This window comes from Ammospiza nelsoni, chromosome Z (assembly GCF_027579445.1).
Source record: "Ammospiza nelsoni isolate bAmmNel1 chromosome Z, bAmmNel1.pri, whole genome shotgun sequence".
Classification (NCBI taxonomy): Eukaryota; Metazoa; Chordata; class Aves; order Passeriformes; family Passerellidae; genus Ammospiza; species Ammospiza nelsoni.
This window is the reverse complement of record NC_080669.1, coordinates 42,145,793-42,171,502: the sequence shown is the minus strand read 5'-3', so window position 1 is coordinate 42,171,502 and position 25,710 is coordinate 42,145,793. Positions and strand designations below refer to the sequence as shown.

General features: G+C 40.6%; 2 protein-coding genes across 2 annotated transcripts; both read right to left on the bottom strand.

Moving 5' to 3' along the window:
- Positions 1 to 5,400: 5,400 nt before the first annotated feature.
- Positions 5,401 to 8,359, bottom strand: LOC132086815 (relaxin-3-like). Its single transcript, XM_059492735.1, has 2 exons — positions 8,132 to 8,359; positions 5,401 to 6,067 (listed from the first exon to the last, which is right to left on the bottom strand). The coding sequence occupies exons 1-2, from the start codon at positions 8,346 to 8,348 to the stop codon at positions 5,700 to 5,702; spliced, it is 585 nt and encodes a 194-aa protein (XP_059348718.1). The 5' UTR covers positions 8,349 to 8,359; the 3' UTR covers positions 5,401 to 5,699.
- A 5,884-nt stretch (positions 8,360 to 14,243) lies between these two features.
- Positions 14,244 to 23,303, bottom strand: PLGRKT (plasminogen receptor with a C-terminal lysine). The gene is given in 4 exon segments (XM_059493084.1): positions 14,244 to 14,323; positions 21,671 to 21,789; positions 22,722 to 22,889; positions 23,197 to 23,303. Coding segments are annotated over 4 exon segments (474 nt in total).
- Positions 23,304 to 25,710: the final 2,407 nt, after the last annotated feature.

Below are 25,710 nucleotides of genomic sequence, written 5' to 3'. Positions count from 1 at the left end.
AACTGCAGCTGGACTGTGCAACAGATGACTGTCCCCATGAGTAGGGACACTTCTTGGGATTTCAGATTCCTTACCTGACACTGACAGATCCTGCCATGCCTGAGGCAGATCATTAATCAACAACAGATCCTTGGTAAGTGACTAATAATGTGATGAATTAAAATCAGGGAAATACTTTTAATCCTTGTAGCTACTCTATGTTGGTAAATTCTTTTCTTATGGTGCCCACTGTGTCCACACTCTCAGCTAGATCTTTTCTTAAGTAGCACACTTTCTTCCAGTTGTTTTCTCCATCTTCTGCAGAGTGCTTCAACACCTTCCTGAATTTTCTATGTAGTTTGTGTCCTTTTGTATCACTTTCTCATCAAAATGGTAATTTAAATTTCCCAATAGTATGACGTTTTTCTGTTAAGTCCTTTGATCACACAGAGAAAGACTCATCTCCATTAACAACTTTATTTGCAGCCTACCATAGTCCCCTGCATAACAGCAATATCCTTTTTACTGAGAAATGTTTAGTCACTCCAGTTTCCAAAAGCCCTTCTGGTCTAAGAATAAACATCCTGGAAATACCCTTTTAGTGTTAAAGATCTTTTCTGAAGGGGTCATACATGCCTGTGTCCACCATCCAACCAAGTCTCTAGCATGCCAATTAATACATGATTTTAAATATTATTTAAGACATCAAGCCATTTTTTGTTTCCTGTCCTCTTCCTTGTCCTTGTCCTATTCCTATGTAATAACCTAATTATAGTGTAAGTATAGATATATAAATGCTAGTTATCTGCTAGTATGTAATGAACAATATCATACAATGAATAAATATTTGTATATAATTAACTAAGATGTGTCAGTTTAGCTCCCTCAAGATCACACCAGGAAAATACTTCCTTCCACATCTAAGTCTTTATATCAATTACTGTTTTGTATCAGGTCAGCACTCCTGAAGGAGAAATCTCAGAGGAATGCATGCTGGGTGAGGCTCCTGTCCCACACTCTGCCCATGGTATGCTCAGCTGCAGGGTCAGACCAGGCTCCTTCAGGCATTACCCCGACAGGCCTGAAAATTCCTCAAAACTGGGGGCAACTTCTCTGGGTCATGGCCCTGCTGCCAAAATTACCCTTGTGGGCTAAAGGCTTCTTTTCATCTCCAGCCTGTGCCTCCATGTTTCACTTTATCAGTATTTTCTCTCATCTTCTCCCCACATACTGCTGTAAAGAGCCTAGCTTCCTGATGGCCTCTTCATTGATAGCAGTGGACTGTGTCATAGGGATCTTTTGGATCTCCAACCACCTATTCAGGTCAACTAATTTAGTTTATCTGTAATCTAAGTTTATAGTTAAATTTAGACTCAAAGATAAATTTTAAGAGATTATTGTGTTAATGAATTTCCCAGACTGACCAGGTGTGGCCAGATACTTTCACAGCTGGGATCAAAGCCCCTCCATAGTGGGCATCTCCAGAGAGCCGATGGGTGCCCTCTTGACTCTCTGCACTCACACCCAGTCAGACTAAGTTTGCTCATTGGTTTGAGCCCAGGTTTCCCAGGTGTTTGTTCCCAAGATACATGAAAGCTGTGTGAATAGAATTCATTCAATGTGCGGTGGCAGTGTGGCAAAAATTAGGAAAGAACCCCCTTTGAGCTAATTGCTTATACAGGTGAGTGACTGCAGAGCAGAAGGTGGGATACAAATCTATCCATGTTCCATTTGCTGAGTAGGAAATGAGCTGTCATTTTCTACAGTCATTTCTCTACTGCCAGCTGAGTAGGAAACACTGTAGTCTCAGGAAGTCTCCCTAAAACTCAGAGTGCTAACTCTGAGTCTGTCTCCAGCTCTGCCAGAAGGCAAAAATAAATGTCAGTGTTTTTCCTGCCTGCAAGTGGAGGCTAAAAAAGAAAAAAAAATGGACAGCAGATCTTCAGTAACTCATGAATCTGGACATTTTCCTCTATGGTTTAAACAACCGACAAAATAAAGAATTGGCCAAACAGGACTAGAGTTAGGAGGGAGATGTATCTTTCAAGTCTCTGGGACTTGCAACACAGTTCTCTGTAGCACATTTAGCCATCTTTGTTCTTACATATCATCACTACTTGAGGTACTGGGCTCTAGCTATACGGCAATCAACACATTGCATAATTGCATTAAGAGTTTTCCATCAGATTTAAAACAAGGAAATAGCAGGGAACAGAGCTGGGAAACCTGTTATTACATACTGCTCTGAATTATTCCCATGTCTTTGGGCATTGTTCTAGGAGGTCATAGTCAGACCTGATTCAGACTACCCCCGTAGTGAAAAAAATTCCCCAAAACATTCAGAATACACTCATGAGGACACAAATGGCAGCACTAATATGGGAATGTGCTGGTATACCTCTTTGTGCTCATCAACTAAAAACAGCTGTTCAGAAGTTGGCTCACACATCTTAATAGATTACCCAGAAATTGGACACTTCCCGTATACTAAGATATAATCAACAGGACTTTGGGAATTTCTGTAAGTGGCAAGTTGCTAAAACAATGTTTTCCTCAATATCTAATTTGTGTGTGAAAGAAATGTTGGAAAAAACCTCAATTTTTTCCTCATTAAAAAGTGTATGTTTCTGAACAGTTGTGATGGTAAGCAGAATGTGATCCCTTACACTGTGGTCCTCATGTTTATGCTGCTGGATACACATGGCAGCACTCCCAGAGGCACTTTCAGCAGTGTCCCTGTGCTCTGCTATCTGGATCAGTACCCAACTCAATCATTACTTTACATTCTGAGCTGTCTGCTCCAAAGTATGTTTACTTCAAAGTGTGTTTGCTTTCCCCACCCAAATAGTCAGACACCTCATTTTACAAAAAAGCCTTGTTTCTCCTCTTAAAAAAGTACCTCTGGACACCAAGTGACACAAGCACCAGGCAGATGGCATCCTCAAGACCTGTTCAATTGAGTGACACATAATTGTCACCTTTGGCTACATGGCAAAGAAACCATTAGAAAATACAGCCTAGTGCCATGGGAGAGGGAGAGGGAGAGGGAGAGGGAGAGGGAGAGGGAGAGGGAGGGGAGGGAAGGGAAGGGAAGGGAAGGGAAGGGAAGGGAAGGGAAGGGAAGGGAAGGGAAGGGAAGGGAAGGGAAGGGAAGGGAAGGGAAGGGAAGGGAAGGGAAGGGAAGGGAAGGGAAGGGAAGGGAAGGGAAGGGAAGGGAAGGGAAGGGAAGGGAAGGGAAGGGAAGGGAAGGGAAGGGAAGGAAAAAGGAAAGGAAACCATTTGCACACTGTAATATGTACACAAATATTTTCTTACTATAAAACACAGACTGTTGTCTGTGCCTTTGCCTTTGCTATGGCCTGCCTGGTAAAGTTGTTACAGACTATGACAAGGCCTATTAGAGAAACCAAATGAAAACACAAATTACACCTTTTCTCTGGGTTGACTCATGCCTCTGAGAAAAGCCTGTTTATATCAGTCTGATTTTTCTATTTATAATCCCATCTCAGCCTGAAACACTTCCACTCAAACACTATTTTCACTTACACTGTTTATAGTTTTACCAATGGCTTACATCTAACCCAGCAAGTTAAACTCCAGATTGTTCCATTCAACTCACAAATTTAAGGTTTTAACTACATCTTTGTTTCACTCAAGTCTGCTATAACCATTTACTGGCTATAACCATTCACCTTCTCCAATATTCCTTTTCAAAAGTTTGGGAGACGGTTTTCTAGCAAGACAAATGCATACAGGATAATTTTCACTTTCTTCTCGCATGGAATTCTCATATTGTGGCTTTTCGTAGGGATTCTATTTACCTCTTATTCCTCACCTTGCTACTAAGTAATCTTAACTCCAAAAATTCTTGAAACTGCTCAAAAATAAGGAGTACTTCCCCTCAAACTCCTCCTGTAATCTTATAGGAAATCCTAATCAAAACCCAACCCCAAAACTATCTGTGGAGAGAAGTTTCTGGAAGCCAGGCTATAGACATTTAGCTAATCTGTTGCAAAAACAAACTCACCCAAACTATAGCAGAATGTCACACAGTTGCTGTTTCCATTCAGAGTGGCAAAAAGCATCTTAGAGTCACTACAACTAAGACATTTAAGAAGACAACTAATTTCTTCATAAATATTTCTACAAGGACAGAAGAGATGGTTCTTTTCACGTGGAAGATAACAGCATTCATACTGAATGTCCATTCTGCCCAATCTCTACTGAATTAAACTCGTGTCTTAAAAAAATAAAAAGGATTGATAGATGCCTAATTCCTGCAGTAACTATAATATCTTAAGAAAAGGCTTTTTAAAAATATGCAATAATTGCAGAGAGCAGTAGTCTAATCAATGAATACTTGTCAAAAGATAATTTGAAGAACAAAGCCAAAGGCATCAACCACACAGCCTAAGTCCTGAAGCATACTTTGAGTCAACTGCTGGTACAAAGTTACCTTGAGCATCACAAAGAGGTCAGGAAAACCAAAACCCTCACCTCAGGAACCATATTGCTAGAAATATAACTTTTTTTACAGCTGAGAAAAACTAATCCTTTCTTTGCAGGAAGGCAAAAGGATTAGAAACTACAAGGAATAAATCAGCTATTCATAAATACAGTACCAATTAGCAACTTAGAAGAAAATCCGAATTAGTGTAGACCAGCATACTTTAAGAATGCACAGAAAGATGTCTGAGTGTCTGTACAGCAAGTTACTTGATGCACATCCAGCACTCTCAGCAGCAGTAGGGAAAAAATGGGGAAGTAAAGTAAACAAGGAATGACTGAAGTGTTAATACTCTAACTATTTAAACCTAGACATCAATATAAAAAAAAAAAAACAGGCTGCAAATGTTGTGTTGCAGTAAAGTCTCTATAAAGATAACACTGCATAAAAACAATTCTGCAGCTACAAGGAAATGGAAAACATGTGGTCAAAATAATCAGCAAGCTGAGTCAGTGTCAAGTGGGATTTCAAGTGGCAAAATATTCTTCCTCTACAGCTTTGTACCATGAATCCCATTTTATTATTGTTGGATGTTACAAGGAAGCTGGTGGAACTCTTCATTAGAAAGTTAGTAGCAGTAGAAATAAGGGGTTCAAACTAAAAGAGCGAGAATTTAGGATAGACATTGAGGAAGAAATTGTTCTCTATGAGTTGAGACTCTGGAACAGATTGCCCAGAGAAGCTGTGGATGCCCCATCCCTGGCAGTATTAAAGGCCAAAGTTGGATGGGGCTCTGAACAACTTCATCCAGGGGAAGGGGTCTCTGCCTATGTCAGGGGGGATGGAACTGGGTGATCTTTAGAGTCCCTTCCAACAAAAGCCATCCTATGATTCTATATTCATTATTTCGACAGAGGAACAATAATTTGGCAACACTTAGTATAATTACATTTTATTGAAATATTGAAGTTCTTCTTAAAGTGTTACAAAGATATAATACATTCGTAATATAAGTGTAAAGGCTCAACATTAAAATGAAAAGACTTAGTAAAAAATATAGATTAGAAGTTACTGCAGCAAAACAAACTCATTGCAATTACATTTATGTTTTGTTTGTTTTGTTGGTTTTGGGTTTTTTTTAAAGAAAACCAGCTATATTGACTGGCACATATAGACAAGATAAAATACAGCAAGTGTTTTCTTCCTCCATGAAGTAATCAATCAAGTAGTACTGCAACAAACACTGATTTCATGCATAAGTGTAGAGAGGATTTTAAACTCTGCATATAGTACTAATTTCAGCTTTTGTACAGCCCCATTTGCAACACATTCCTGCCAAACCCAGAGACTCCCGTTTTCTTCTGGGATACCTGGCCCAAAGGTAGCTGCTTGATTCCACAGGATTTGCATTTCCTTTTCCCCCTCTGTCCTTCTGAACAGCTTCCTCTACCTGGCGAACAAGCTTTTTAAAGTCACCCGCCACAGGTACATATTCATTATAGTAATTTAAACTATACAAGTCCTTAAACGTCTCCCATCCAAGAAATGGGCTGCTTCTCTGCAGCTGCTCCACTTCAGGATCCAAAACTGATTGCAGGTTGAAGCTTCCCAGTAGTTTGTTACTTGCTGTTTGTGCAGAATCTGTTTTAAAGAGAAAACTTATCTTAAATTCAGACTGTAGGAGCATCAAAAGGATTACACAGCTCTAACAAACAGCAACAAAACCCATTCAGTTTTAAATGGAACACTGTTATGTAGGAGAACTGCCAGTACTTGGAGTCTCCCCACCATGATTTACTTGTAGCTTACTTTTAGCAGAATCTGTGTTTTAAAGTCTATACCTCTTGTTAGACATGCAGAATGCACAGAAACAACTGTAACTGAAGTAAAGGCATCCTGTCACAACTGCAGTTTTATTGATGGAGAAGTCTCAATTTTTCCACAGAAACAGAATTTTGTTGTAAAGGCACATATCCAGAAACACCACAGAGCTGTGTCTTGTTGGATGCATTAGATCAGACCCCTCCTCTCCTATGCACAATCACACAAAGTAGCATCATGTGAAGAACAAATGTAGGGAGGACTAAATAAGCAAAGATTGTATGTAAACTGAGTCCTAGATTGTATTTTTCTATAGCTATTTTAAACTGATGCTTTACTCTCTTTTCCTTCATTTCTCAAGGCATATCAGGGGCTTGCAGAATTTACTTATGAAACATTCTTCATCTCACTGACTAAAGTGTTCTCAAAAATAAAGCCCTACTTCCTTTCACCTTACACTGTTTCTCTTGATTTTACTTCTGCAAGGCAAGTGGCATTGCTTACTTCAGCTAATGTGAAGAAAAACATCTTCTTCAATTCCTAATTTTAAAAGAATCCGAAACAAGTCTTTGTCTTGTGATCTTAATGCTGTTAATACATTTTTTTTTGTTTTAGAAAGCTGAAAGAACATGAGAATATCCAGCAAGTAAACACACAATATTTACTTAAATATGGCTAATTAGTATATAGAACCTAACTTTCAGGTAGAACAGCAGCCTGAGTATGTGCAAAAATATAAGTAGCTGTAGTTACTTTAGTAATTAGACAGTGACTGCCATTTAATACTCTTTTGGGGTGAAGTCTTCTAGTTAGACTTCATGCAGCATAGCAGAGGCTCCTTAGTGACTGCTGTTATCAGAAGCTGCTGTTGACAAAAAGGAAAGCAAAATTTGCGGGGAAAGGACATAACTCCCACAGAGGCTGCGTGTAAGTAATTTGGTTTAATTACAAAGGTTACTTTTATCTTTCACTCAACCTGTTGAGAGAGAAAAAAAGTGGCAAAAATTCCCAGAATACTAGCTTCATTAGCTGCCTGAATTCTTAGGTTATTTCACTAAAGTGTGTATAATCAGAAGAAAATAATCTCTTCCATTGCACGTTTTAGTCATAACTACAACTTCTGTCCTTTTAAAAAACGTTATTTTTCAGTATTCAAAATACCAACATAAATTAATAACTTAAAATTACTGTTACGTTTACCGCAGCTTGAGAGCACAGCCCAAAGACTGTAACCCGGAGCACCAGAGTGCACGCTCCCCAGCGTGCCAACTCTCTGATGCAGGGAAGCACCGGGGAGTGGTAACATGGGCGCGATGCCCCGTCCGTGCGCTCCCGCGCATCCCGGCAGCTCCGACGGGCTGCGCGGCGCCAGGGCTCCCGTCCGGAGGGAAACCCCGCCGGAGCCCCACTTCGTTCTGCCGCCCCAGGAATTACGGAGCCTTGGGAAGGGAGAGAAGCCATAGCGACAGGCTATGGCTTCTCTCCACAGACCTCCCTACGCGGCCAAGAGAGGGGAAAAGTGGGATTTTGCGGGATTTTGTAGCAGAAGCTCCTCTGCGGCCGGCAGCATCTCCGAACTGACCAAAAACTTTGCGGATTATCCCTGCAAATAATGCCCCGGCGCCTGCCGTCCCCTTCCCTCTGAATCTCACGGCGTCCTTCCAAAAGTCTCGGAAATGCCAACTAGGATCTAGAGGGAAAGCGAGAGAGGGACGGGGACCTTCCCTCAACGGCGCAGGGCGGGAGGAGCCAGAGGCGCCGCGGGGCGCTCACCCTTCCCCATTCCCTCCCATTCTCTCCATCCCTCCTCGCAGCCCGTGGCTCGGCGGCGAGCGAAGCGCCTCGACAGCCGCCTGCCGCTCTGCTCGCTCCAGGGACACTCACCGGCCGCGGGCGCCGGCTCCACCGCCAGCAGGGAGAGCCGCTTCCAGCGGGACCCGCCGCAGGTGAAGATGACGGCGCGGATGAACTCGCGGCCGCACAGCTTCACCCCGTACCCGTCCCCCTCGCCCGCGGGCAGCACGGCGCCGGGGTACCCCGGGGGTGCCGCGCACAGCAGCGCCACGGCGGCGCACAGCACTCGCAGCTTGGCCATCCCCATCGCGCCGTCGTGTCCCGCGGGCGCGTTCCCAGCAGACCCGACGGCCGCCACAACGCCCCCGACCGCGGCGGCCAACCCAGCCCCGCTGCTGCCCGCCGCCCGCCTTTTATGCGCTGCGAGCGGCGCTGAGTCACCGCCCCGGCCCCGGCCCCCTCCCCTTCCCCGGTGCCGCGGCTGTCGTCTCCCGCCGGGCCGTCCCTGTGCTTGCAACAGCCGTCGAGGGGCCCTCGGGCAGCGTTTTGCCCTCTTTCTGCCCTTGCTAGCTGTCCCGGCTCTTCACGCCGCCGTGCCTCACCTTCGGCCTCCCTCCTCGGGTTCCCGGCCCTCACCTACCCGGAGACGCCCCGGCTCTGGGCCTCAGCCAGCTCTGGGCCTCAGCCGGCTCTGGGCCTGTTTGTGGCCAGATAGCAGTACCGATGCCCTTTCGTGTTGTTTTGAAAACGTGAAAAACTTAATTTCGACTGTTTTTTCCTTTGTAGGTGTAGAATCTCCAAAACTACGTCTGTGTCCTAAAAATGTTGTCTTGACATAAAAAAGACAGAAACAAGTGAAGTAAAATAAATGCCCTTTCAAGGAAGTGGGGGGATTGAAGGGGGATTTCAAAGCCTGGGTTCCTCTCAGGTTTGTTGTACTGGAGGCCTGAGTTCAGTAGCAGCCATAGGCATCCAAGTGTCAGAGATACCCTGGCTCCAGTGTGGGCATCCTAGAGATTTGGAGCTCCACATTTGCGTGTCTCCTGAAGAGCCCAGCAGGCTCTTGCTGACAAGAGTGGTGGTCTTTGGACTCCATGCAGAGCTATGCACCCTGTGAAAGTAAACTTTACTTCTGGATTTGTTTGTTGGCTTTGTTGTTATTTGGTTTTTTTCCCCAGTACGACAGGACAAGAAGTGGTTGCTGTCATCTTTTATAAGAAGTCATACTGTGAAGAACCAGAAAAGTTCATCTCTCTTATAATCCTTTGAAGCTGTTGTCTGTAGATCCTTTCATGCGAAGGCTATGCTTTCAATCCCTTGAGTATTGTTGGCTTATAAAAATCCCTCAAAACTCAATCCTGAAGGAGAGCACAGAGAAGACATACATCTACAGAGTAGTGTACAAAGGTGTATGATTCACTTGTGCTGGCAGAGAAGTTACAGACTCCACTCTCCTTTTCAAGGAGGACTTGCGTGTTTTACACTGATCTGGATCTAGAACAAAGCTATGCAGGGCTAAAATAGCGAGCAAAGTTGTGTTTAACCCGAGCCAGCCACCAAGCCCCATGCAGCTGCTCACTAATTCCTGCATTAATATGACTGGGGAGAGACTTAGAAAAGTGAGAAAAGTCCCGGCAGTTTAATAGGGAAAGCAAAACTGCACACAAAAGCAAAGAAAAATAGGAATTGATTCAGTGCTTCCTGTGGGCAGACAGGCATTCAGCCATCTTGGGAAGACAAATGCCGTGGCTCCAAATGCCATGGCTTCTTTCTCCTTCTTCCATTTCCCCCCACTTCATATACCAGCATGATATTCCTTTAGTCATTTTGGGTCATCTGTCCTGGCTGTATCTTCTCACAAGCACCCTGGTCCCCTCACCAGTGTGGCAGTACCAAAAGCAGAAAGGGCCTTGGGTCTTATCTGTTCAGCAATAACAAAAACATCTCCTTATTATTAACCATGTGTTCAGCATAAATCCAAAACACAGATCAATACTAGCCACCAAAAAAATTAAAATCTACCTCAGCCAAATTAAAAATTAAAATCTTCCCCAGCCAAAACTTGGACAGTTTTCTTTTTGGTCCAGTCTTAAGTGTTTAAACAGTAGTACCTCTTCAACAGTAGGCACCATTATCCAGAGTGTTGCTAGGATGCAATCTGCAGGAGTCTGCTAATCTGAAATTCCTGAAGAACAAAATCTTGATCTGTTCCTCCCTCAGCTGAAGTCATACCTGCTATATTGTTACAGACAGAAGTTGTGCAGGAGTGATTACAACTTGAATTTTGAGAGCAGTACCTTGATTTTGTTGGTCTCGTGGACTTTTTCTGAAAATACCGTCACATCAGGTGGACTTCTGCACAGACTTTAAGTAGTCTTCTAGACAAAATATTTGTTTTCAGTGTCTGAAAAGCTGTAGTAATGTGAAAAAGCACTACCAGGACAAGGCATGAAGGATGGTACCTCCTGAGTGACTAGAAAAACTACTATTCAAAACAAAACATCCGGAAGAAGATGTAATTTAACAAATCTGAAGTAACTATATGACTTCCTAATGTTTGTTTTATAAAGAAGAAAAAACAACAGCAGGACAAAGAAACTAATTTCCATTCATGATCCATAGGATGCTTCAAGGCAAGTACATCCAGTGTATTGGCTCAATGCAAGTACTTTTTATCTTTAAATTTCTTAAAAAAAGGTAAAGATAATTGCACTACTTCTCTCCTTGTACCAAATTATTAATCTGTTGAGCAATAGCAAAGTTTATAGAAGGTAAAGGAGGTTTCATGTAAACTGGGGGCTAAATAAAAAATATATCCTTTACCAATATCTCAGTAGCCTTGAATACCTTGAATTAAAGCCTTATTCCCATGACTTACAAGTGTCAGACAAAGAAAATCAGCAGTAAGACAAAAACTTACTGATTTCATTAGACATTTTCCAGAGACTCTATTTCAAATTCATGCAATTCACTTTTGAAAGGAAAACTTAGCTTTTGAAAGCTGTCCAAACATGAATTTACTGCATTTCTAAAGTTTGCTTAGTATCGTACAGGATTCTGCAACAAATGGGAAATACCACTTCATCAATGTTATTGATGAACAAGCATGAGCATTATCCAGTTACCTTCAATAGAGGATTGTGCAGTTTAGAAAACAGTTCAATCTTAAGAAAGCTCATAATTGAAAAAGTTAAGAAATCCATGCATTTTTGCATAATGAAGTCCAAGGCTGATTAAGAAAATTAATAGTAATGCAGAAACAATCTTGTTTTTATTCATCCACATAAGTGCTTTCCCCTTCTTTTAAAAGCAGTGACATGGAGTCAGCAATAAAATAACTCCAAAGCACATAGGAAGGAGCTGTGATTTTCAACTTTCCTATAGTAAGGAAGGGGCCCAAACTGGACTCTCCAAAGCGACTTTGCTTGTTTCTCCTCAATGCTCATACGTACTATCACAACCAGATAAACAAGAGTGAGGTGGAGGCACTTGTGGCTTGCAGGTGGCATGTACTTCCTGGGGTTCATACCTATAATTAGGACAAACAGCTTAGTTTTGGCATCCTTATCATGACTGACTTCTCCCTTTTCCAGAACAATCCTGCTCCAAATGATACTGATTCAGGATATATGGTTGTCAGACGTAATAACCAGAAAAACCCAACAGAATTAAAGTGGTAAAAGAGTAGTGCCTTCAGGCCAGAACAGGCTCCCCCTGGAATTGCTCTCCTTTTTTTCCCCAGTGATTCATGGAGACAAAACAGTTGTTGTGATATATTAAAGTAAGTCTAACAGCTGAGGCCAGTTGAGCACAAATGACAGAAAGGATCAGGATGTTTTAGGCACTTTATTTATTTCTGTAACAAATATGATGAATGTGGGCAACTTGTGCTGTAAACATGTATTTCCCCAAAGTAAACCTTGTTACTGCTAAGCCCCTGTTTTCTTTCATGGTCCTCTGAAGGAAGTTATACCATTCAATTATTCTGTATCTGTTACTATGTCATAGATTTGACTGCACACAGCACATGCAAGCATTTTGATTAATACACTGGCAGTAGAATACCTAACTCTGCAACAAAGAACAAGCATCTTCAAAACAAAACCAGGCATTTTTCACAAAACAAAAGCAAGGCGAACAGTAAAAAATATGGACAATAAAGGTGAATAACCCTTAACTCCTTGATGATTTTTGGCACATTCTATATAGCCCATTTAAATCTAATTCTGGGTTACACCATCTTGCTTAGAGCCTTTTCCTTGATAAATTTGGTACATTTCACTGATACTGTGTAATATTGGATGAAACTTACTTCATTTCTGTCACATTTTAGTGTGGAATCTTGCAATAGACTAACCTTATTGATCTAAGTTCAAACTTCAGGAGAAAAAAAATCAAATTTAGTTTGGATGGATTAATATATAGCTACCCTATTATCCCCTAAAACTGCTACCTGGACCATGATTTTGCTCCCTTTAACAGTGGCTTTTGATCAAACGTCATAGTTAGGAATCTGTCACAAGCACACAGATATCGATTCTTAATTCAGAGTAGAAACAATTAGGGTATTTCCTAATTTTCTAAGTAAAAACTGTTGTATGGCCTGTTAAAACTGTTCTTTTGTGAAAATGCCTTTCATAGGATTAAAATGTGGGCTAAAAGGCACAGATGGAGACATAGAAAAAAAGAGAGTATCAATAGATGACAGATATCAAAACATACAAGTCCTCTTCAAAATTAAAGGAAGGCGGACTTCTGAACTTTGAGGAAACATAGCAAATGCTCTCTTATTCCAAGCAAATCAAGAAAGTGGAGTACTTGTGTTCATTTTCTTACACTGACCATTACAACTCATCACATTTGAGATCTGTATGCTTTGTTAGCATGCAGGGGACAGAACCAATTACAGAAGTGACTGAATGCAGAAGTTAATGCACTTTCAGAAGTCAAACCATGGAAACGGTGCTATTAATTTCTTCTGCACTGAGAAGCTTTTGTTTCATTATATATTTGCCTATCTTATTGTAGTAATATTCTAAGTTTAGTTAAGTAGTCTTCAAAATCATATTTGGGGCATTATCTCCAGCTGGAATTTAATTTTTAAGTCAACAAATTGTCAGTATAGACTTTGGCTTAATTCATTTTTGGATGCTTTTTGAGTATTTGTTTTTCATTCCACAATTAGATAATTGCTAGAAGAATTTCCATCCAAAACACAAAATAATTTGTTTCTAAATAAGCTTTCCAATACAGAAACAATTTTTCCAAGTGTGACATCAGAACATTAAAGTACACTAAAACTATATTCTCAGGATATACCATGTTAAAGGCATGCAAAAAAATCCTTCAGTTTTTCAGTACTTGTAAGGCCACTTGGATCTACTCATTACAAAAACATACATTAGTAATTTTGCTTGCTGTTAGCCTAAGTTAATATTCATCTTAGTAGTGAAACTCTGATTTCAAGTATTAAAAAACAAATTATCCTGAGTTTCAGAATGTTGAACAAGCATGAAAAAATTCAGGAAATAGCTACATAATTTGTTTCCTCTTCTTCAGAAGCTATCTCTGCTCATACTTTAACACAGTTTTCCCTAACAGTAAAACACACAGTTAGCAAGTTATGTGTTTACTTCTGAACCTACTTCTGATAAAAGCTGTTTATTCCAGAAGCAGAGATGGTGAGTTCACTGCCTAAAGATCAGCAAATAAAAAGTGTCTAATTTTTCAAAGAAATTGACTGCCTGCTCCTGACTTCAAATTGAGCTGTGTATCCTGAAATGCATTTGAAAACGGTATATATTTATTTATATATTTATACAAAATTGTAACTACCAATTACCGTATCTTTATTGGTTATACTGAGTTTGGTCAGTACCAGACTTTTTTACTACAGGTGAAAGTTATTTTCAGACTCTGAATAGACAGTGCAAATACAATATTTCATTATAAACAAGGAAAATATACTACAGAATAATGATTCTTTTTAACAGATACATATAATATGAAACCAATTGCTTTAGAAAGTACTAGTTTTAAAAAATACATCAATTTTTTATTTTATAAAAGCTCATAATCTTATCAAATTTTTAATTATTTAGTTATGTTAAAATGCAGTATTATAATCACATTTCAGATATGTAGCTTTAATACCTTCTTCCTATTTTTCTATGAAGAAATTGCTATGAGATATTCTGATATTCTACAAATCTTTAAATGTAAGAGGTCCTTTAGGCAATTCCAGCAAAGTGCTCTGTGTGTCAAGTAGGTTCTCTGCTTCACCTTAAAAAAAGAAAAAAAAGGGAAAGAGGAAGGAAGGAAGTGTCGGAAGGAAGTGTCGGAAGGAAGTGTCGGAAGGAAGTGTCGGAAGGAAGTGTCGGAAGGAAGTGTCGGAAGGAAGTGTCGGAAGGAAGTGTCGGAAGGAAGTGTCGGAAGGAAGGAAGGAAGGAAGGAAGGAAGGAAGGAAGGAAGGAAGGAAGGAAGGAAGGAAGGAAGGAAGGAAGGAAGGAAGGAAGGAAGGAAGGAAGGAAGGAAGGAAGGAAGGAAGGAAGGAAGGAAGTGTCGGAAGGAAGTGTCGGAAGGAAGTGTCGGAAGGAAGTGTCGGAAGGAAGGAAGTGTCGGAAGGAAGGAAGTGTCGGAAGGAAGGAAGGAAGGAAGGAAGGAAGGAAGGAAGGAAGGAAGGAAGGAAGGAAGGAAGGAAGTGTCGGAAGTGTCGGAAGTGTCGGAAGGAAGGAAGGAAGGAAGGAAGGAAGGAAGGAAGGAAGGAAGGAAGTGTCGGAAGGAAGGAAGTGTCGGAAGGAAGGAAGGAAGGAAGTGTCGGAAGGAAGGAAGTGTCGGAAGGAAGTGTCGGAAGGAAGTGTCGGAAGGAAGTGTCGGAAGGAAGTGTCGGAAGGAAGTGTCGGAAGGAAGGAAGGAAGGAAGGAAGGAAGGAAGGAAGGAAGGAAGGAAGGAAGGAAGGAAGTGTCAGAAGGAAGGAAGTGTCGGAAGGAAGGAAGGAAGTGTCGGAAGGAAGGAAGTGTCGGAAGGAAGGAAGTGTCGGAAGGAAGGAAGGAAGTGTCGGAAGGAAGGAAGTGTCGGAAGGAAGGAAGTGTCGGAAGGAAGGAAGGAAGGAAGTGTCGGAAGGAAGGAAGGAAGTGTCGGAAGTGTCGGAAGTGTCGGAAGTGTCGGAAGGAAGGAAGGAAGGAAGGAAGGAAGGAAGGAAGGAAGGAAGGAAGGAAGTGTCGGAAGGAAGTGTCGGAAGGAAGTGTCGGAAGGAAGTGTCGGAAGGAAGGAAGTGTCGGAAGGAAGGAAGTGTCGGAAGGAAGGAAGGAAGGAAGGAAGGAAGGAAGGAAGGAAGGAAGGAAGGAAGTGTCGGAAGTGTCGGAAGTGTCGGAAGGAAGGAAGGAAGGAAGGAAGGAAGGAAGGAAGGAAGGAAGTGTCGGAAGGAAGGAAGTGTCGGAAGGAAGGAAGGAAGGAAGTGTCGGAAGGAAGGAAGTGTCGGAAGGAAGTGTCGGAAGGAAGTGTCGGAAGGAAGTGTCGGAAGGAAGTGTCGGAAGGAAGTGTCGGAAGGAAGGAAGGAAGGAAGGAAGGAAGGAAGGAAGGAAGGAAGGAAGGAAGGAAGGAAGTGTCAGAAGGAAGGAAGTGTCGGAAGGAAGGAAGGAAGTGTCGGAAGGAAGGAAGTGTCGGAAGGAAGGAAGTGTCGGAAGGAAGGAAGGAAGTGTCGGAAGGAAGGAAGTGTCGGAAGGAAGGAAGTGTCGGAAGGAAGGAAGGAAGGAAGTGTCGGAAGGAAGGAAGGAAGTGTCGGAAGTGTCGGAAGTGTCGGAAGGAAGGAAGGAAGGAAGGAAGGAAGGAAGGAAGGAAGGAAGTGTCGGAAGGAAGGAAGGAAGTGTCGGAAGGAAGTGTCGGAAGGAAGTGTCGGAAGGAAGTGTCGGAAGGAAGTGTCGGAAGGAAGGAAGGAAGGAAGGAAGGAAGGAAGGAAGGAAGGAAGTGTCGGAAGGAAGGAAGTGTCGGAAGGAAGGAAGTGTCGGAAGTGTCGGAAGTGTCGGAAGTGTCGGAAGGAAGGAAGGAAGGAAGGAAGGAAGGAAGGAAGGAAGTGTCGGAAGGAAGGAAGGAAGTGTCGGAAGGAAGGAAGTGTCGGAAGGAAGTGTCGGAAGGAAGTGTCGGAAGGAAGTGTCGGAAGGAAGTGTCGGAAGGAAGGAAGGAAGGAAGGAAGGAAGGAAGGAAGGAAGGAAGTGTCGGAAGGAAGGAAGGAAGGAAGGAAGGAAGGAAGGAAGGAAGGAAGGAAGGAAGGAAGGAAGGAAGGAAGGAAGTGTCGGAAGTGTCGGAAGTGTCGGAAGGAAGGAAGGAAGGAAGGAAGGAAGGAAGGAAGGAAGGAAGGAAGTGTCGGAAGGAAGGAAGGAAGTGTCGGAAGGAAGGAAGTGTCGGAAGGAAGGAAGGAAGGAAGTGTCGGAAGGAAGGAAGTGTCGGAAGGAAGTGTCGGAAGGAAGTGTCGGAAGGAAGTGTCGGAAGGAAGGAAGGAAGGAAGGAAGGAAGGAAGGAAGGAAGGAAGGAAGGAAGGAAGGAAGGAAGTGTCAGAAGGAAGGAAGTGTCGGAAGGAAGGAAGGAAGTGTCGGAAGGAAGGAAGTGTCGGAAGGAAGGAAGTGTCGGAAGGAAGGAAGGAAGTGTCGGAAGGAAGGAAGTGTCGGAAGGAAGGAAGTGTCGGAAGGAAGGAAGGAAGGAAGTGTCGGAAGGAAGGAAGGAAGTGTCGGAAGTGTCGGAAGTGTCGGAAGTGTCGGAAGGAAGGAAGGAAGGAAGGAAGGAAGGAAGGAAGGAAGGAAGTGTCGGAAGGAAGGAAGGAAGTGTCGGAAGGAAGTGTCGGAAGGAAGTGTCGGAAGGAAGTGTCGGAAGGAAGGAAGGAAGGAAGGAAGGAAGGAAGGAAGGAAGGAAGGAAGGAAGGAAGGAAGTGTCGGAAGGAAGGAAGTGTCGGAAGTGTCGGAAGTGTCGGAAGTGTCGGAAGGAAGGAAGGAAGGAAGGAAGGAAGGAAGGAAGGAAGGAAGGAAGGAAGTGTCGGAAGGAAGGAAGGAAGTGTCGGAAGGAAGGAAGTGTCGGAAGGAAGTGTCGGAAGGAAGTGTCGGAAGGAAGTGTCGGAAGGAAGTGTCGGAAGGAAGGAAGGAAGGAAGGAAGGAAGGAAGGAAGGAAGGAAGTGTCGGAAGGAAGGAAGGAAGGAAGGAAGGAAGGAAGGAAGGAAGGAAGGAAGGAAGGAAGGAAGGAAGGAAGGAAGGAAGGAAGGAAGGAAGGAAGTGTCGGAAGGAAGGAAGGAAGGAAGTGTCGGAAGTGTCGGAAGTGTCGGAAGTGTCGGAAGGAAGGAAGGAAGTGTCGGAAGGAAGTGTCGGAAGGAAGTGTCGGAAGGAAGGAAGTGTCGGAAGGAAGGAAGTGTCGGAAGGAAGGAAGTGTCGGAAGGAAGGAAGTGTCGGAAGGAAGGAAGGAAGGAAGGAAGGAAGGAAGGAAGGAAGGAAGGAAGGAAGGAAGGAAGGAAGGAAGGGAGGGAGGGAGGGAGGGAGGGAGGGAGGGAGGGAGGGAGGGTGGAGAACTTAAGAAACTGATTTGTTTGGCCCTCATTCTTGTTTGGACCACATTAGCAAAATAGCAAGTCATAGCTATGTATTTTATAAATAAACTTATATCAAGGTACCAGCAAAGTTGTCTCTAAGGAATTTTGGACTGGTGGGGTAATTAGGAATCTGAGAAGAAAGTGGATCAGACATTCACATGAAGGTGTACAAAAGCTTTAACAAGTAAACTTGTACACAGTGTCACAGATATAACATATTTGGGCACAGTCTTTCTTTGTGCCTCAGGACTAGCCTAAAAGGTGTTCAGAATGTGGGCAGCACAGGACTTGAAGAAGCATTGCTCAAAACCCACTGCTCACAAAAACTTTGCTATGACAGTTACCTAAACATTAAGCATAGCAGGGAAAAGTTGTAGAGTGCAGAATGCTCTGGGGAAGGCTGGAATGAAAACATCTAGGACAGAGAATCCAAAAAACAAAGATACAGACTGAACATCATACATATGTTGTGGTGGTCTGATTGTGATATAAGAAGAGATGAAGATTAGGCAAAGAATGCATTTGTTTTGGCTGATGCCATTTGGCACAATGCCAACAATCTTGTTTATCTATGCCTTATGTCCCAGCTTTGTGATCCTTTTAACAGTGGTTTGGGACTGTATTTATGTGTGATCAGCCTGACTGAATATTGCAATGCAGTCAGGATTATGGTTATTCTATAAAACAGGTCTCGGTGCTGACATCTCCCAGGTGTAATTTTTATAGTACTGCAGTGCCTGGGACCATCAGTAATATCCAACACTGGTTACCACTTGCACAACATCATTCAGTTGCATATAGCATCTGATTATGAAATAGCAAGAGATCTTGGGGACAGGGATCTAGACAGACAAATCTCTGTGCCTGTTCCTCACATGTACTAGAGGACATTGCCCCACTGACTGCTCAGGACACAGGGACTCATCTATTTAAAGCTCAGAAAAGGCAGCCAGAGCTCCATTGCTGAGTAGAGATGTTCTGTGCAATTAGAGGCTGGCCATAAAATCCGTCCCCTCCTCTAGTAATTTGTGTGGAAAACACCAGCAATGTGTGCCTGGACTAGGAGGAAAAGCAGGTTGATTTTTGGTGTCCTCAGAGGTTTAGAAAAGATAGTTTGACAGCTGTTCTGCAACCCTGACCTAAAAGATTAGGTCCTGATACACAGCCCTGGAAACTTAGGACCTTCCAACAGCACAAGCAGAACTCAAAACAGGTATTTACCTCTATGTCTTCAGTTTGGGTTTTACTTAGCCCAAGCTATAGAGCAGGAAAAATACCCTTCCAATATTTCAGTGGAAGAATACTAAAATAATGAGATAGTGTTTGGTCAAGTAGGCTAGAGACAGAAGAAAAAAATAGCTGTAAGCAAGATCAGAAACAAGATGGCTAATGAAAGAGAAACAATGAAACCTTTCAGTGGTATAAAATGATGCCAAAGGATGAAAGGCAGCAGATGCAGATGTTATATGATCACCTTAGTTCAGATACAAGGTTCACCATGCAGCACAGAAATAACTGCAGATTATCTTAGGAGAAGGAACTGGCTATGAGTTTGATGATAGGCGTACCCTGGAAGAAAGAGACCATTTAAAGAAAGAACAGTAAAGGGAATGGTGTATACATTCATTATTACACCAGAGAGATTAAGCATTGCATGCACCAAGAGAATAGATAGACAAGCAGAGAAATGGTTGCAAAGGTATGGGAGTGAACACGGGGATCAGTTGAGTATTGAGAATAAGCATTGTGACTGCTGGTCAATTGTGTCATAAAACCTTCTCTTCAACTACGTAATTTTAATCATAAAATAAAATTGAACTCCTGAACCTGATTTCCAGACCAGATTCATCCAGGCTATTCCATTTCCTTTTAATCTGGTGCTGATATTGGTAATTAGTTTAATTTCCTTCTCTTACTTTCCTTTATCCTATCCTGTAAGTAGGATCTGTAGACCCAAATCTCTCACGTCTTTTTACAAAGCTAAATCAAATTAATCACTTTTCTTCCTCTTGCAAGGCAGCTTGTCATTCCCTAATAGTTTCAGCTCTTCAGTAAAATTACAGATTCCCTTTCCAGAAGTGATCTGAATTACATATAAATTTCCACAGGAGTTCTTTTCCTGCACCTTCCCATCTGTACTCTGTACTAAGGTTGTGAAATATGCACCCCTGGATATATTCAAAAGCCTTTTGGACATTTTCCTGGGCAATTGGCTATGGATGATCCTGTCTGAGCAGGGGGCTTGGACCAGATAACCTTCAGAGATTCCTTCCAACTCAACCATGCTGTGATACTAGGAAACCTCACTTGATGCTTCTAGACTTTGCTTAGCTCAATTTCATCACATTATTTGGATTATATTCATTCTGCTTATCATCAGCATTCAAGTCTTCCCTTTTTCTACCATTTCCAGCTGATGAGCTCAGGTGGTAGAAATCCCTATTAATCCCCAGTTTCTTGCTGACATTAGCAAATTGAATCCTATTTTGTTGTCTCATTTCTTCAGAACATCAATTCTTCTTGCACTACAGCTTATTTCTTTTCTGTTGATGAACTTAATCAAGTTTGTCACCCAAAGATTTGATTAGGATAAGTTACTCATAATTTAACATATAAAGCAAATGAAGATCCAGACCAAATCTTGAGAAATATTGTTAATAACCCTGCTGAAGCCTATCCTTCCTTTTCAAGCCCAAGATTTGACATAATTTATTTACTCCCATGCTTACCTCTCTACTAATTTCCATGTCTTTCATGCTAACTTAATCTTTAGGTAATACCCCATCAAATGCTTTCACGAGTTTATAATGGATCTACCACATTTCTTTTAGAAAAAAAAAAATCTGGAAAAGACAGAGTTAGTTTGGCATATTCCATTTTATTTTTTATTTGGTTCCACAGTTTCTTTTCTGCAAAACATTTTCACAAGCCTTACACGCTGCTGAAGTTCTCCTAATGGATCTGAAGTGATGAAGATGACTTTTGATATTTGGAAAGCAATAGGATACCACATTGCTCCTCTTCAACCTATGGACCACATGATACACAGTAAACACATTACATATAAATTCTAAATTCCAAGTGCTAATTCTGCTCTGTGTGTACTAATCTCCTTTTCAACACTTTTATTTCTAAGAACTACCCCTTCTTCCCTGTGCTTAGCTGACTCTTCATAATAAAATCCAGAGAAGTTTGTTTAATGCTGTTGGGGAAATGGTCACAGGTATACAATCCTGCATGACCAAAATGTATTTGCACCTGCATGCAGCAGGAACTACAGCAGGTGTTGTCTAATTAACCTACCACTATTTCCCATGAAGCATGCAGAGTTAGGAAACCCAAGTGTTAGATCTGGAGGCTAAAGACTAAGTGCTGAAACAGGTTTTTATTTTGTTTCAATACAGTTGTGCCAGTAGCAGACAAGACAATTAGTTAGATTTAGTTAACTAAGTCAGTTTGTAAAGGTGACATGCCATGGTCTGATGCTGTTTTCACTTACAGTCTACACTCACTGAGCCAGTCTCCTTCACTAGGAATCAGAATTAACATAAATGCATCTCCATGAACTTCAACACAATGTATATAATTTAATCATATAGACAAGGGACAGCTATGAGGCAAGACCCCACTTTCCAGGACTCACCTTTCTTCAGTCTTAGCAGGACACTGCAGTAAGATCATCACCTGATGGCTGTGTTTGGTCATGAAGGTGTAAGTCCATGATTCATGTCTCTGTTCCTTTATATTGTAATCCCTAACCCTTTCCCCAAAAAACCAGCAAGAGAGTGGAATACAGAAGTAAATCACTACATCTGTCACTTCTTCCAGATATCCAATTCTTACATCAGCTGTATTTGACACAAGAAGATAAAATAACAGTCTTAAAAGAAATGAGTACTGTTGACTAGCAAAATATCTGATTTCAACAGCAGGAAAAGAAATGAGACATAATATTTCTGTCAAAGAAACCGTCAAATATCTATTACAAGATTTCTCCCAGCCATTTAAAAAAAACATAACAGGTTATCTGAAGCTTGGTTCTCTGTGAGAAGAGGACAGACTTACATACCTTTAATCCTTTTGCAATAGTGTCCCATAGCCCACATCATAATGATAGGAAAATACAAAGCATAAGGGAAGTATTGGCAGTAAAACTGCTGGGTTCTTCCTTTTTATTGCTCTGTGCAAGAAAAAAATATTTAGTATATTCAGCACATCAGCACTGTTACTCTAGGCTGACCTTGCCTGTCTAGGACTTGTGTATTCTTCTAAAAATCTCTAATCAAAGAGCAAGTTTTTATTTCCTCAGAAACATTTGTCTTCTGGTCGCCTTCTTTCTCAACCCAAGAGTATTTTAAAAATACAGTGGTGATTTTTGAAAATATTAACAAATATGGGTTGATCTAACTCGTTTAGCATGCATGTGCAGTGCCATATACCCAGCCACTTGCAACACATAACAATATAGATTCTATGTTCATTTCCAAATGCTACAGAGAACCCATAATGCATAAGGTGCATTTAATCTTCACTATATACACAAAACCACAAATATTTCCTAATTCCCTCTAAATGTTTTACAGTCCAAGAAAACATTATCAACCAAAAGTACTGTAGGGCAAGTTCTTCCCTATTCAATATAGCTTTATTAGCCAGGTTTCTTTTTCCCTTGGGTCAGTTGATTCAAATTTAGGTGAGCAGACTTCAGAATATGTCCACTTGTTCCCTGCATTAAAAAAAAATCTAGATGGAGAATGTGCTACTCACTAACAATTCATTAAATCTCAGTACAGACAATAAAATAGCGTGGCTTTTAAATACTCTCCCCTCTTCCACAATCAACTGTTATTTTATAGTGGACTTTTTGTACTTCAGATATTTTATTGTCATATTATTGTCAGCTCATGTCTCCACTTTTAAATAAATCTGAAGTACACACATAACCAGAACACACTCAAAGCAGTGTCCATTTGTCATTTGATCAATCTCTGAGCAAATGGATAAAAATAATATCTGGATAAAAACTGGATAAAACCTGTAATGCAAAACCAAGACCCAGCAAAATAAAAATATATAATGTAATATACTTACATTTTCTGTTAGGGAATAAACTTCATATCCAGTTGTTAAAACTACAGTAGTAAGTGTCCAAAAAATGTCCTAAAATATTTGAGAAATTCTCATGTCCAAGCAATCAGCATGGCTATTTGCCTGTCTCTCATCAGGTTCTGCAGTCCTAGTTGCCTTTCCAGCTAAAGAAGGGAGACAATTTAAACAAATCTAAGTCATACATTTATTTTAAAGATTGACTCAATCTCTCAGTGATCTATAAATCCAAAACACTAACTAAGAAGGCAGTCTTTCATGGGTTTTGATTGAGAATGGCCTTCTTCAGTAATAGTTTCTACCCAAAAACCATTTAGGTCGATTAGCAAGTGCTTTTATGCAGAAGCTTTCTAATTGTGCTTCTCAAGGTCCAGACAAGCAAAATTGCAGTGTTAGGTTTTGAGTGGGACCCAAGTCTCAGCAGGACTCTCTAGATTAAGATTCTCTGACCTTTGCATTTCCATGCTGATTCATAGCATACCTGCTTTCCCAATTCATTCTGCTTAATTCTAATATAGTTGCAATAATTTTAGAGTCAATCTTGGCAGCTCTTTGCCCTTTCAGGATTTCTTCTTCCTCATGATGCATCGTAAAGCTCATAACTCTTCTGCAACACCACAGTTACAAATATAGAAAAGCACTGTGAAGACAACAGATTTTTAATAGATAATAAATATATATCAAAAGTCCATAAGGAAATACTTCTATAACTAAAATTTAAAACTGTTCAAAAATACAATATAGTCAATATAATCACATGTCCAAGAAGAATTTTCTATGGTACAGAAGAATAAAAAAGCAGACTATTAGATTTTTTTTTTACTTACATGCCCCATCTAAATCTACTGTTACATTTTCATTTAAATAAGGTAAATTCAGTATTTCTCAGAAGTTCCTGTTAACTATACAGAACACAAAAAGAATTTCCTTTTTAGAGTGATGAAAAAATAATAATTGTGCCAAAAATAAGCAGTGTGAAACCAAAATGGAAAAGTTAGTTAACAGAACAAGAAGAAGTCTTCTTCACAGTAATGTTTATAATCCATCTTGTGGGGGAAAAATTGAATACCTGGGTTTGTATGTCTAGGCTAGCTAACCAAGTTGGATGAGAAGTTCAACAAGGTACAGGAAACAGAATACCAGCTGCCTAAATGAGTGTATTCTAGGGAAGAAAGAACAAAGACTGAATTCAGAAAGTTCTCTTCTAATGAATCTCTAAAACTAATTAAATATGTTCTTTTCTCCTGCTTTCTAATTCAAGAATAATTTAAAGGATTTGTAATTACTTAAGGTTTCCACCCATTTATTCATCTCCATTATTATTGATTTAGCCTGAACAGAACAATTTCTGTTAAATTGTTACTAATTATTTCTTCAGACTATGTTGATCTTGCTGTCTTATTTACAAGTTCATTCAGTGTCTAGATAGGTAGAAATCATTTTGAGACAGCATAATGAAAAAAGGACAGATCTAATTACATATAATTGTACACAGTAGGAAAAAGAACATTCACTATAGTCTCACAGTACTATTTCATCTGTTTCTCTTTACTCAAGACTTACATTGCAATTGTTGTTCTCACAAAAAATATCAACAGGCTTTACCTTTCTGATAGCCATAATTTTCAGATAGCTTTGTTTTGGTTTTTTTTTTTCTTCAGAAGAAGTAATAATATAATGGCTGACTGACCACTTAATAAAATATCAAAATAATTAGATTTTATTTTGTCACCTACAAGGCAGTTGGAAATTCTAAAATAAACAAGTACGCTGCCCATTAATTAGACCCATTTTGGTCCCAAATATCCTAAGCCTGGTAAATTGCTGAGGGCTGACATGATAAGATAAAATAATGACATGTAATATCCATTTAATGACTTTATTTTCATCTTCAGTGTGATTATAGGTGTAGTTTGCACATATATGAAAAATATTAAGGGATCCTTTGTTTGCCTGTCAGCACAGATAAGGACCTGTGCTTCCAAGATGCATAGTATTACCCTAAATGAGCTTCAATTTGAAGAAGCACATGGTAAGGAAGTGGGACAAGGATATGCTGATGAAATACAGGTCTTGCTAAAAGGGAACAATGGAGAAGAAGAAAAACAGACAGTTTAACATGCACAGTGTTTAGAAAGAAGTAAGTATGGGATAAAAAGAAGGCTGTAAGTTCAAACTTAGAAAAGTAAAGTAAAGGATCCTAACAGGATTTCTTTAAAAACAAATACACACACACACACACAAAACCCCAAAAAAACCCCAACAAAAAAACCCCTCATACTTGTTATACTCTGACATCTCTTGTGCTGAAAGAAAAAGATAAGTCACAAACAATAAAGTCAAACAAACACCATGCTGCATGAGACTGTCATGTCAAATTCCAGAAGTCCAAGGGTACTTCCATGTATATCTACAAGTAGTTCATATAAATAACCTATGATAATTGAAAACAACTTGTTTTCTATATTATAGACAGCAGCCAGATAACATTATCAAACATTTTTCATATTCTTTTCTAACTAGATCTTTTTTCTTTCACTTGAGTGAAATAACCCTCAACTTTCTCCATCCAAAAACAAGTGGTGGAGTGAAATGCATAGAAAAATGCCTGCAATTTCTTTTCTTTGAGCAAACTTCTTCTATGTTGATGTAAAATTTAAACTAGATGAAACACAATACTGTATTTAAATTAATTTCTTTAAAAAAAATATATATTGAAGGGAAGTTTTGGAATTACAAATCTTAGAAATGAACGTTCTCTTTGTACATGACAAAATGTGACAGCCAAGAAACAATTATTTCAGAGGAATACTAATCCAGAGAAGGCAGTAAAAAGCAGGTCTAGTGACATTTGGCTAAAAAAATAATTTAAATCTTGCTGCTACTGAAGGTTTATGTTTTTACAATGAATAGTCTACAAGATAGCACAGTGTAGCCCCAAGAAAGCCCTGAGATGAGTTTGGGGATCCTAAGTAAGCTACAGTACTGATGCTGA